Source organism: Trichomycterus rosablanca, chromosome 11 (genome assembly GCF_030014385.1).
Source record: "Trichomycterus rosablanca isolate fTriRos1 chromosome 11, fTriRos1.hap1, whole genome shotgun sequence".
Lineage (NCBI taxonomy): Eukaryota > Metazoa > Chordata > Actinopteri > Siluriformes > Trichomycteridae > Trichomycterus > Trichomycterus rosablanca.
In genome coordinates, this window is record NC_085998.1 from 33475946 (window position 1) to 33489719 (window position 13774).

General features: G+C 37.8%; 1 protein-coding gene across 1 annotated transcript in view; it reads left to right on the forward strand.

Moving 5' to 3' along the window:
* Window positions 1–13774, forward strand: part of cdh13 (cadherin 13, H-cadherin (heart)) — a 399576-nt gene that overhangs the window by 168140 nt on the left and 217662 nt on the right. Inside the window, 1 exon segment of the mRNA XM_063004232.1 lies at window positions 9312–9443. Within this exon segment, the coding sequence (XP_062860302.1) occupies window positions 9312–9443 (132 nt within the window).

Consider the following 13774-nt stretch of genomic DNA (forward strand, 5'->3'; position numbering starts at 1 on the left):
AACTTTCTTTATTTTCTTTAGAATTAAATCTGTGTCTGATGTTGAATTATCTGATTTTATTTTCACTTTTATTATTTTACAAAATAGTTTTAGTGGTGGACATAAACAGCTAACTGTGCAGCGCAATTGACATGATGTCTGGGGAGGTAGGGAGGGATGGCGTACATCCTTCAACTTTGCCTCTTTGGTCTACAACCATGCCTCTCACATCACTGTGTTTCTGGCGTCACACGTCCTGATATTGCAGAGTGAGACGTGGCCCTGGGTCAACAGCGGAAGTGCTTAAATTGAAATTGTTCAACCATTCACAAACTAGCTGCTATGACATCACCACATTTGCCTGGCGGGCCTTTCAAACTAGATGCTATGACATCACCACAATTGCCGGGCTTTTCTATTTTTTTTATGTTTAACCTCAACCAGAGAAGCTCCGTGCCACGCACTGAATCCCCTGCAGAAGGTAAAATATTTCTTTTAGAAGTTCCTTGTTATACATGCTTTTAACATGTAGTAGTACTGGTTTTGCTTACACAGAATAATATTTTAGATATTGTAGCCTTGGCTTGGCTAATCTCTCATAGCTTTTGCTATGCTAGCTAGTTAAGCTAGCTGGCTAACCTAATGGTAATTCTGAGAAATCTATTTTATGCTTTCACACTGTTAAAATTTTGCTTGGAACAATGATTTCCAACAGTCTTTCAAATGCTGAAAGTAACACAGTTGCTGGATCTTTTAGCTTGCATACCCATTACCTAGCTAGATAGATAGCATAGTTAGCCGACCTATGCAGTTTTAGGAAAATCATGCCTAAATTTACTTAAAGACATCATATAGGATTGCTGTGTTAACCCAGAAGCAGTCCATTTTATATTCACTTAGCAGCAACGTTCTGGAACTGACAGTTTAGCTTTAATGACACAGTAACCTAATTAGCATATTATGCAGTCTCAGGAACATCATCCATGTGGTCCCAGGAACATCATCTATGTGGTCTCATCTATGTGGTCCCAGGAACATCATCTATGTGGTCCCAGGAACATCATCTATTTGGTCTCATCTATGTGGTCCCAGGAACATCATCCATGCGGTCCCAGGAACATCATCTATGTGGTTCCAGGATGTATGATGTAAATTTAGGCATGATTTTCCTAAAACTGCATAGGTCGGCTAACTATGCTATCTATCTAGCTAGGTAATGGGTATGCAAGCTAAAAGATCCAGCAACTGTGTTACTTTCAGTATTTGAAAGACTGTTGGAAATCATTGTTCCAAGCAAAATTTTAACAGTGTGAAAGCATAAAATAGATTTCTCAGATTTACCATTAGGTTAGCCAGCTAGCTTAACTAGCTAGCATACCAAAAGCTATGAGAGATTAGCCAAGCCAAGGCTACAATATCTAAAATATTATTCTGTGTAAGCAAAACCAGTACTACTACATGTTAAAAGCATGTATAACAAGGAACTTCTAAAAGAAATATTTTACCTTCTGCAGGGGATTCAGTGCGTGGCACGGAGCTTCTCTGGTTGAGGTTAAACATAAAAAAAATAGAAAAGCCCGGCAAATGTGGTGATGTCATAGCATCTAGTTTGAAAGGCCCGCCAGGCAAATGTGGTGATGTCATAGCATCTAGTTTGAAAGGCCCGCCAGGCAAATGTGGTGATGTCATAGCATCTAGTTTGAAAGGCCCGCCAGGCAAATGTGGTGATGTCATAGCAGCTAGTTTGAAAGGCCCGCCAGGCAAATGTGGTGATGTCATAGCAGCTAGTTTGTGAATGGTTGAACAATTTTAATTTAAGCACCTCCCTGTTGACCCAGGGCCACGTCTCACTCTGCAATATCAGGACGTGCTTCTGGCATCATCATGTTTCATTGTGTTTTTCTGTTACGAGATGTTGTTGGAATCATACTTTTTATACATTTGAAAGACTGGGTTTCCTGACGCAGGAGCTCATGTTCATCACTGCCTCTGTGCTACTCGGTGGTGTTGGCATTGATGGCATGACTGACAAATACAGTTTGCACTGATGACCTAAAGGATCCTAATTGCATCAGTAATAATAAAGGAAAGCAGGCAGCAGAACAGAGTTGGAGCGAGAGGATGGATCTAGGTGGCTGATAGAAGAGAGTCTGATTACCTGAGTTATTGAATTCAAATGCAAATAGACTCACTCCATTAGGCAGGTGCGGTTGTGCCGTCCTATGAAAACACACCCACTCTGTCAACAGAGATGAAATTAGAAATGTAGTTTATTTTTTCATACAGAATTGTAGTGTTGGTAGTAGGGCTGGGCGATATATCGAGATTTTATAAAATATCGATATATTTTCAGACACGATATAAGATAAGACAATATCGTCTATATCGATATAGATGTTGCGTTCTATTTAAATTCGTTTGTGTGGAAATGTTGAGGGAACGTTTGTGGGGGAACGTTGGGGGAACGATCATGAAGGAACGTTGAGGGAACGTTCTTGTGGGAACGTTGGGGGAACGTTCATGGGGGAACGTTGGGGGAATGTTCGTGAAGGAATGTTGAGGGAACGTTCGTGGGGGAATGTTGGGGGAACGTTGGGGGAATGTTCGTGGGGAAACGTTGGGGGAACGTTCGTGTGGAAACGTTGAGGGAACGTCCGGGGGGAACGTTTGGGGGGAACGTTGGGGGAACGTTCGAGGGGAACGTTTGGGGGGAACGTTGAAGGAACGTGAGGGGGGGAACGTTCGGGGGGAACGTTTGTTGTGAACGTTGAAGGAACGTTTGGGTAGATTGTTGGGAATGGTTGGGTGAATTGTTGAGAAAACGTTTGGGTTTTCAACAATTCACCCAACCATTCCCTTAACAATCCACCCAAATGTTCCCTCAACAATCCACCCAAATGTTCCCTCAACAATTCACCCAAACGTTCCCTCAACGATTCACCCAAATGTTCCCTCAACAATTCACCCAAATGTTCCCTCAACAATTCACCCAAATGTTCCCTTAACAATTCACCCAAACGTTCCCAACAATCTAGCCAAAAATTCCCTCAACTGTTAAGAAAACGTTTGGGTGTATTTTTGAAAAAACGTTTACATTACACGACAGGAGATGCCTTAGAAACAACTTTCTTTTTCAAATTTTTTTTTTTTTTAAGTAAAAATTGTTTCTGTGTGAAGCTTCCCCGGCATGAATTTTAATAAAAGTGCCTGTAAAAAATTTGGAACATGTAGCTTTGTCTCAGAAGTGTCTTTTTGTTATTACCTTATGGGATAAAAAAATATCGAGATATATATCGTATATCGCCGTTCAGCGCAAAAAATATCGAGATATTATTTTTGATCCATATCGCCCAGCCCTAGTTGGTAGTAATAAATACCTGAAAAGATCGCCTTAGCACTGCCATGCTGGGTTGTTGCATACTGGTTTAAAAGGTCAGTCAAATATTACACTAACCTCAAATCTTCAGCAAAAACACACCAATCAGAAATGGCGTGTAATTGTGAGCAGTGACTTTGCCCCATTTTATTTTTGGCTTGCTAGCCAGAGGAAACCCACACAGACACGGGGAGAACCTGCAAACTCTACACAGAAAGGACCCAGACTGCTTTACCTGGGAATCAAATGCAGGACTTTCTTGCTGTAAGGTGACAGTGCTACCCATCGAGCCACCGTGCCACCCCTACATTTAAACAATAAAACATATACAGTTCTCTAAACAAGTACTCAGCCCTAAGCTATATATACAGTATTTATTTTTACAATTGAACCATAGTTGAGTTTTAATTTCTCAGTTGATTAATAAAATGCTTTGCAGTGCATTAAAGCAAGGTAAACAGAGTTATAAAGTTAACAGATTAATACTTTTCAAGACATTGTAAACATGTATTTTAGTTAAGTTACTCTATTTGATTGGTTAGAAATGTACAATCCCTTTACAGATTGTAATCGGTGAACTATTTCTGATCATTTGTATGTTTATTCTCTCTGTTTGTACTGACACAAGCAGCCTGACCATTTTTTGTTTTTGTGTAGCCTTGCGGTTAAGGTACTGGAATAGTAATTGAAAGGTTGCTGGTTCCAGCCCCACTACTGCCAGGTTGCCACTGTTGGGCCCTTGAGCAAGCACCTTAACCCTCAATAGCTTAGACAATATACTGTCACAGTAATGTTAGTCGCTTTGGATAAAAGCGTCTGCTAATATCTGAAAATGTAAATGTAAATAAACATTTCACTGTAATCTGGCCGTCTGCTAAATCAATTAGTCCCAGAGTCATTGGCATTTTGCACACTTTGTGTTGTGGATTTGACTGTTAATGGATATAATTGCTACTTTCAGCCTTCAAACCACATTTAATCACCCATAATGATGAAGTGAAAACAAAACACTGAAACCAGGTTTGAACTGAGAGGGGAGCTACAGATCTCTAGGTGATCCGAAGTTAGATTGCTGAACTGATCATACCCACAAAAAAACACCTTTTATTTATTTATAGTATTTAAATCATAAACTATTACACATTCAAATCACAAATTTTAAAGTTATTTTGCAATTTTCCACAAATGAAGCTATTTGGGAATGTAATAATTTTTTTATTATTTAATAAAAGTTATTTTATTTATTTATTTATTTATTTATTATTATTCATTACAATTTATTTATTTTATTTTTTTATTTTTTTATTTTATATTATTATTTATTACAATTAATTTTATTTATTTAGATTTTTTTTGTTTGTTTTTTTGTGTGCATTTTTTACAGAAATGATTCAGGTTTTTATTTTTTTTTATTATTTACCAGTGTAATGGTAGAATTTTGCTTATTCTAATAATAATTGTTCATTAATTGCCAAGTAAATGTTTTAGATTTCAGCTTGTTCGTTTGCTTAGTACATTCAGTTTAGATGAAAAGTACAAATAGTAAAAACTATAACAAACTATTTGCTACCAACATTAAAACCTAGTTTTTCTAGTCCTAGACTTGTTATGTGTTTTATATTTTGATTAATAACTTTAAGATGGTTAATTGCAAGTTGGTTCAACTAAGAAACCAAATTGTATTTCTTAATTTAGACCTGTATTTAATTTTTGTAGAAGCTCCTTTGGCAGCAAATTACAGCTGCCAGTCATCTTGGATAAAACTCTCCATGCAATACACATCTGGATAAGTGCAGTTTATCCCATTCTTTGTGGCAGATTCTCTCAAGCTTTGTCAGATTGGATGTCAAATGTCTGTGAAATGCCATCTTCAGACGTCAGATTTTCAATAGGATTTAAGTCTGGAATTTGGCAGGGTTAATCAAGGGTGTTCTAAGACATGGTTTGGGTCATCGTCATGTTGAAAGGTGAACTATCACCCCAGTCTGGGTTTACATTTGATCTGGAGGAGGTTTTGTCCCTGCTGCTGAGAAGCACCCCGTTCATGATGCTGCCACCTCTGTGTTGTGATGGTATTAGTCAGGTGATGTGCAGCACATGTTTTTCCATCCAACACATTTTTCCATTTCTGCACAATATTGTAGCTCTTTTAGAGTGACCACCTGGTTCTTTTCCCCCCTGATCAAGTCCCTTCCTGTCTGTATGCCCAAATTAGGTAGATAGCTAACTCTTGAAGGGTACACAATTGTCCCAGGGACTCCATGTTAAAATTATTTAAAACTTTGTGGTCCTGGGAACACTCAAAGCCTTAGTTATTGTCTCAACTCCCCTACCCTAATGTCGGCATTGCCACAGTTTGATTATTAAGATCCACAGACAATTGCTTGGACTTCATGGCTAGGTTTTTATCCTAACAATGCAATAAATAATTGTGGGTCGAGGACTTTCATTCTGGGACTCACCAAAAGGTCTAAATATTTTTTAAATAAAATGTTAAATTTTTAATGAATTAGTCCACATTAACACTTATTATGAGTGATCAAGTTTAGATTGATGGGTAAAAATGTCTGTATAAAAATAAGTATTTGCCTCCTTGCCCCTGATTGAGGAGAATGAGGCTAACCCTTGGTGTAAGTGACAAAAAAAAAAAAATACGGCTGCTGCCAACATGTCGGAGGGGACGTGGGTTAGCCTCATTCTCCTCAATCAGAGGCAAGGAGGCAAATACTTATTGTCTCTCCGTACACAGAGCTGATCCGCAGCTGATCTCATCTGGTGTAGGTGAGATCAGCTGTGGATCAGCTCTGTGTTCGGAGAGACACACCCTGATCAACTCATTTTCTCCCTGTCTCTGTGCAGGTGCCATCCATCACCCAGCAGAGGTCATAGTTGCATCAGTTATGAGAGAGTCCCTATCCGGCTCAATATCTCACCCCTATCTGAACAACAGGCCAATCGCTGTCCATGTGGCTGCTCAGCCCAGCCGGCAGGTAGAGCTGAGACTCGATACAATGTATTCGAGATCCCAGCTCTGGTGTGCTAGCGTGTATTTTTACCGCTGCGCCACCTGAGTGGTCTGCCTCCTTATACTTTAACATGCTTAAAGATAACACAGGTAAACACAAAATGTTTTTTATTCTTATTTCATTCATTGAGGGAAATATGTAATTGCTCCAACAAATTGAAAAAACAAAAAAACAAAAAAAGGTGTACCTTTCCATGAGTGAGCAGTGTACCAAAATTGTACTAGGATTGCATTGCCGACCCTTCTGGAAGGTCACAAAGAAGAAAAAATAACAAAAAAAAGAACTTGTATTTGCCAATGTGAGTGTGATTCATACCAAATAAACTACTAGTTGAAATGTCACGTGGTTTGTTGGTTTGTCACGGCCTTCAGTTATTCTACATTTTAAAGCCCAAAACACTGAAAAATCCTGAACAAATGGTCAGTCCATTAGGAAGCTGCCAGAAGTATTGACTAGATGTTACAATCATTGTTTAAGTTTCTGTTAATGGACGGCCCGTTTTAAGTGCACATCTGTTTAGGTGAGGTGCGACTGGCAGAATAGGCGGATTCACTTCGATAACATCTTTTAATGACCTTTATAAGTTCATTTATCAGAGGCTCAGAGTTCTGTTCCGGTTTAGCTCGAGCACATTCCTGGATGTTATAATGGGTTTCTTTGAATAAAGAGAGGATGAAGAGTGGCTGATTAAATGGACTGAGTGCGAGGCAGCTTTTACCAGGATGAATGGGCAGTATTGTTAATGTCTGATCAATTCACGGATCTCCATTTGATGGTCTTCATTTTTTATTGTGTTTATACAGACTGAACAACTGAGCAAATAGCAGTGTGTGTTGTGCATTAATCATATGAGCTTTAATTACTCCGGTAATTAAATAATTCAAATAGTATAAACGTATGAGAAGAAATATTTACACTAGAAACTATAAAGGCGCACTATGTCATTTTTATGAGGTACTTTATCCTGCTTAGGGTTGGTTTTACTGGAAAACACTGGGCACAAGGCTGGAATATTCTGAACAGAGCACCAATTCATCACAGGGCTTCAGCCATTCTCATCCTCAGCCGGCCACGAGCAACGCTGAGATTGTAACTAGTCCATCAGAGCTCCAAAGTCGAATCATACAATGTGTGTGTTCGAAAACCTAGTGAGCTCTCTACATAGACAGCATTTTACGTCATCCTATGTGTGCTCCTGAGAAGGAGGCTGTTCAGAATCCTAGATGCCTTAATATGCTGTCTACTAAGGTATCTTAAAATTTTAATGTTATTTTAACTGAAGAATGAGAAAGCCTCCGATGCTGCCTTAGAGGCCAAGGCAATCCCAGCATTTTCTCACAGAAAAATAAAACAAACATGGCGGACGGTTTGGAGAAACGAGTTATTTTCAAATGTAAATAAATTATTATTGATTTTTAATTTGTATAAATGTGTACGAGTGTTTTTATTTGCAAGTTGGGACTTGTCAGGGACAGTTTAACCATTTTCGGTACACGGAGGGAGATGTTATTTGACATGCTAGCGCGTTGTGCCACCTCATCACATTGGTTTGAATGGCATTATGCTAACTGTGTTAGCTTAGTAAGCGAAACCCGATGTTATTGCTAAGTAGTGCGTTCGAATAACCTGCCTTATGAGTCGATGACTTATTAGAATCCTCTCTACTTAGGCAGCTGTTTATGTAGACAGTAAGACAGCAAGGCAGCTCACTAGGTCTTCGAACACACCCAATGACTTATTTTAAAGCATATGAACACAACATGGCTAAACATTTTAGTATTCCTAACACCAGAATACTAATTTCACAACCACACACATTCATAATGACTTTCCCCCTCACACCCATTTTACTACCATAACAGCTTTTACACTTCTGAGAGGCCCTTTCACTAACCTTAGAAAACAAAACTGTAAATTTGCTTCTATTCAGCCAGTAGTAATATGAGTCTCCTGCTAATGGCGCTCACAGGCTAGTGTGAAGTCTAGTCAGGCTTTTTACAGCAAACTTTGCAAACCATTTCTTTAAAGGGTTTTACAGAGGGACCCAAACTTTTGCGGCACAGCTGAAAGCACTTCGCTCTTCAGCATATTACTGTAGGATTTTCACTCTTCACTGGAAATGATAAAGTCAGCACAAAACATGAAAAAAGCTGAAAGTATGGTATGGTTAGCACTCTGTTATTTCTTGATGGCCAGCAAACCCACCCAGAGAGCTGGATGGTAGATGAGAAATGCACTGTTTAAAAGTCTGATATTCTTTACACCAGTCTGGTGAGCGTTTTGAATTGTGATGGCAGTTTTGTGTGCCAGTGCTCAGGCATGAGGAGTCAACTTATCAAGCTTATGATTAAAATGTATGACAACAAGGCAAAGACACTCATAGACCAAGGCCACAAGTGTTGTAGGACGTATCACATACATCTGTCATTAGTTGCAGTTCCAAAGTGTCTAAAAAGATATTATTATTATTATTATTACACCATGAATAATAATAATAATATGTATTAAGTTTTTTTTAGATTTTATAATACTAATAATAGTAATAATAATAATAGTAATAATAATGATAATTATTATTATTATTATTATTATATCAATAATAATAATAGTAATAATATTTATTTATTATTAGTTTTTTATATTTTAAAATAATAATAATAATAGTAGAGGTAATAATAATAATATATGTGTTATTTTATTATTATTATTATTAGATCATGATTAGTACTAATAATAATTATTATAATTATTATTATAATTATAATAATACATCTATTATTATATTTATTATTATTATTATTATTAAAATGTATAATATCTTTTCTACCTGCTGTTCTTATGGCCTTGTAATTTATTTATTATTAAATTAGTTATCAATGAATGTTTTTTTATGTGATCTTCTTCTTATTTTTTTCTTTTTCAATATGCAGGAGATTCTGGGTCTTGAAGAGACGATGCCATACAGGTCAAAGAGGTCCCTGCTGGTGCCGCCGATGTTTGTGCCTGAGAATCAGCGTGCTCCATTCCCAAGATTTGTGGGAAAGGTAAGACTGTGATCACACGTTTGCTGCATAATGCTGTGTGTTATAAAGGTGAAATAATAATTTCACAATGTATTACATTAACATTAAGGGCTTACAACAATTAAATAAATAAATAAAATAAATAAATATAACATTAACATAGACATTTTAGTTCAGTTCTCAGTGACTTATTGTGTTAAACACAATAACATTTATTTCAAGTTTTAGATACTTAAACTGTTTATTTTTCAAAATGTTAATGTCCATATTTAATATTGGACAATATTATACTGCTAATTTTACCATGTTGTCCACTTCTTATTCAGCCAAGGTCACTAACACTGTAACTTTTTTTAGAACTGTGTAGACATTTTGCATGTGTATACCAATAATGTGCCTTTAATGATCATTTAAAGTTTGCAGAATAATACACTGAACATACTGTAACTTTAATCCCTGTACAATGATTTTATTAGACCAGTCAGACCAAATGGGACAGGACAGGATATGGTCATCTCTGGCCAAAAAAAAGGATGGTAATAAAGCAGGCCTCATTTAATTCACGTTCAGTATTTTCCCCATTTTGCGGCAGGTCTTGTTGGCCATTGTCGTAGCTATTAATGGAGAATGAGAGGAGAAAGTAATGAGAAGCAATCTGATGTCTGCTGAATAAATGCTTCTTTCAGGAACATCTAAAGACTGGGCTGTGCCTTTCACCATTTATTGCTTTAGACATTTAGCTGCAGGTCTTTATTCTTTAATGAGACCATTCATAGAAATGATTACCTGCACACTTTTTTTTTTTTTTTTTTTTTTTTTTTTTTTTTTTTATAAAAACCTTACAGATTCTCTGGGTTTAGATGGAATTTTTGTTATTTTCAAGTGGATGACCATGTACTGTGTGTGTGTGAGGGGGGTGGTTATACATCTGTGAATTTATAAGTTAAAGGTAACAAAGGTGCTGTCACCTCACAGCAAGAAGGTTCTGGGTTTGATCCTCAGGTGGGGTGGTCCAGGTCTTTTCAGTGTGGAGTTTGCATGTTCTCCCTGTGTCTGCGTGGGTTTCCTCCCACAGTCCAAAGACATGCAGTGGGGTGAATTGGAGATACAAAATTGTGTTTGATGTTAAACTTGTGAACTGATGAACCTTGTGTAATGAGTAACTATTGTTCCTGTCATGAATGTAACCAAAGTGTAAAACATGACGTTAAAATCCTAATAAATAAACAAGATCTTTATGTTAAATTAAATAAAATAGAAATTCTGATGTTCACCATCTTTTACAGTCAAGAAATATGCTTCCAAAGGGTTTGTTTTGAGGTACTTGGGTGGGGCAGCACTGCCTATCTCAACATGCACAACAGGCCTTGACTAAGAAAATGATGGCCTTTAACAAAATCACGTCACTTATCCTTCAAGAGGGACTCATTGGCTTGCTGTCACAAGCAGTAAAGGAATACAGAGAGAACAGTTGTGTGGCAGCTTCGAATGTCAGAAAAGGTGTGTGCTAGCCTGCAGCTCTCCCAAAAACACTGGCCAAGTGCTAAATACACATCCCAGTAAGGGCACCAATCCAATTACAGGTCAACACACACATACATATTGACTCACTCAAAACTAGGGGCAATTGGGTTAAGTTGGGATACTCCTAAAGCATGGTGGGATTTTGGGAAGGGTTACTGGGTTACCCAAAGGATGACAAGAACTGAAAATTTCAACATAGGTTCTGTGGCATGTTCATGCCTTATGCATTGCAAACAAATGTGTTATGAGGTCCAGTTGCAGGTGCCCCTTTAAAGAAAGTTCTACAATTATTGTAGCTACATCCCTTTACTGTAATCCCTTTAAGCAGTAATTGGTATTTTGGCAATAGCACATAAATCTGTGCTCATTCTTGATTTGCATCCATGAATAAGAAGTCAGGGACATCACACACCATGCATATACTGTACATTCTCTTCTTTTATGGCTGTGGATCACTCCATTTTACACTGCCCTGAACATCCTCCCCTGGTACACCAACCACCTGCATGTCCTTCCTCACTTCATCTATAAACAGCCACCATCCTGCCTGGTGGCTCCATCCTCAGCACCATTCTCCCAACAGAACTCTCATCTCTCCTCTGCACATGCCCAAACCATCTTAATCTCTCTTCCTTTTGTCCTAAAAGCATTCTGCCTGCAGTGTGTCTCTAATAAACTTCTAATCTTGTCCATATTTGTCACTCTTATCTTTGCAGAATCTTCATTTCTGCCACCTCCAGCTGTCTCTCCTGTTCTTTTGTCAGTGCCACTGCCATTGTGTATTAACTAAAAAATACATTTCCAGTATTGGGACATTTTGTAAAATGTAATAAATATTAACAAATGTAAAATTTTATTCCTGCAACACATTCTAAAAAGTTGGGACGGAGCAAAATAGGTAAAAGGGTTTATAGAATAACTTATATATTAGTGAAATATTAGTATCAGCATCTCAGTGAATCATTGATACATGTGCTTTGACACATTTTAATTTTAATTTCTCTAATTACAATATAAAATTATTATAATTATAATGTTAAAAAAAAGACAATGAACACTTGAGGTTGTGTGTTATCACATTTCCCAGGCCTGATGTTATCCCTAATAACACACCTAATTAACATGCTTAGTTAATTCCACATGTGTAAATCACTACTGTAGTATCACATTATCCTGGTACTCACTGTAGCACAAAATATTCTCCGACCTGAAAGGATAACGCCACACATAATGGAAAAATCTTTACCGAGCAGTGTAGTATGTATAATATAGTATACCGCAGTATAATATGTGGTCACGACACACAGGTGATAAAGGTGCCGCAGTCTCTCAGGCCAGATATTAAGATTTAGTGGGTGTGACCTCCTGTAATGTGGGTCGCTTGTGATGTCGGCCTTTTTCAAGGGCACTGAGAGATTACACTCCAGTAAGCTTTTCTTCACAGCAGCGGAAAAGTGATTGCGTAAGATCTGCCTGAGCATTACACAATGCCTGATGGGCCCTTAAACCAAAGTAATGTTATAATGGGATAGAGGAACAGCACTTAAAGCTGCCTGCTTTTTGCATGTGTGGAATTGAATTTATTAAAACGTGTTGGGTGGGTTTCTGTGGGCTGGAGATCCAAGTTTTGGCTCATTTGTAAGCCAAATTTAAGAAAGCTACTCACAATCAACTCACACACGCTTAGTTTGGTCCCACTGGTGCAACATCTGGTACTTATTTTTTGGCATGTCGTCCAACCTACATGCTGTTTTAACCAGGGTCCCCAGTTCTAGCCCAAATCCTTTTAATAACATCAGCTTAGTTTTTTTTGTTTTTGTTTTTAGAGGTAAAATACAAATGGATACAATAAGAATCCTACACTGTGCTAAAAGTAAAACTTTGGTATTATGCTGAATTTTGCAGCTACATTATTCTCTAATGTAATTTTATCTAGTGATTTCCATGGCCTGCTTTTGTAGCATTACTCAGTGGCCCTGGCAAAAATTTCCCACAAAAGATCATTTTTAAGTGTGCAGTGTAGCTAGTTTACAGAGTTTAACAGCAGTATACTATGTATTTTATATTTAAGATAAGACAATATTTCTTTATTGATCCCCACTGGGGAAATTCGAGTGTTACAGCAGCCCCAGCACAGCGTAAGTACACTAAATAGAGTAAATAAAATAGAGTAAGAAAAAAAATATATTTATTTATTTAGTTTTACACATATTTTAAAGTTAATATTACACTTAATTGTAGTGTATTATAAGCTTGGAGAAATATAAAAAGTGTTTATTTTACCTGCCAGTCACAAGCCCAGTTCACCCCCATATGTACTGCTTACAAATTTAAACATAGCAAATGCCCTATTTGAATGATTACTTACCAAAGATACTATTAGGAGAAACCATAAACCGTCATTTTTTATTTATTAAAAACAACATAACAGTGTGCTTTAGTGGTGCAGTGGTAAAACACGCTAGTTCACCACTGCTGAGATCTCAAGCTTTCGATTTTTTTTTTTGTTTGTTTTTTTTTACCCCTTTTTCTCCCCTTTTAGCGCATCCAATTGTTCAATTAGCATTGTGCTTCCTCTCTGTCTATGCCGAACCCTGCCCTGACGGAGGTGATTGAAGCTAACCCATATCCGCTCCGAAACACGAGCAGCAGCCAGATGCATCTTTGCCACCCACACATTGACGAGTTTGGCGCCACCCAGCGTTGCATGCGGAGAGACACACCCTAAGGGCACCCTCTCCCATCTCCGTGCAAGCGCCTTCAATCAGCCGGCAGAGAACGCAATCGCATTCTGACAGAGGGAGACCCACATCCGGTTCTTTGTCCCACCCCCCATATGAGCAACC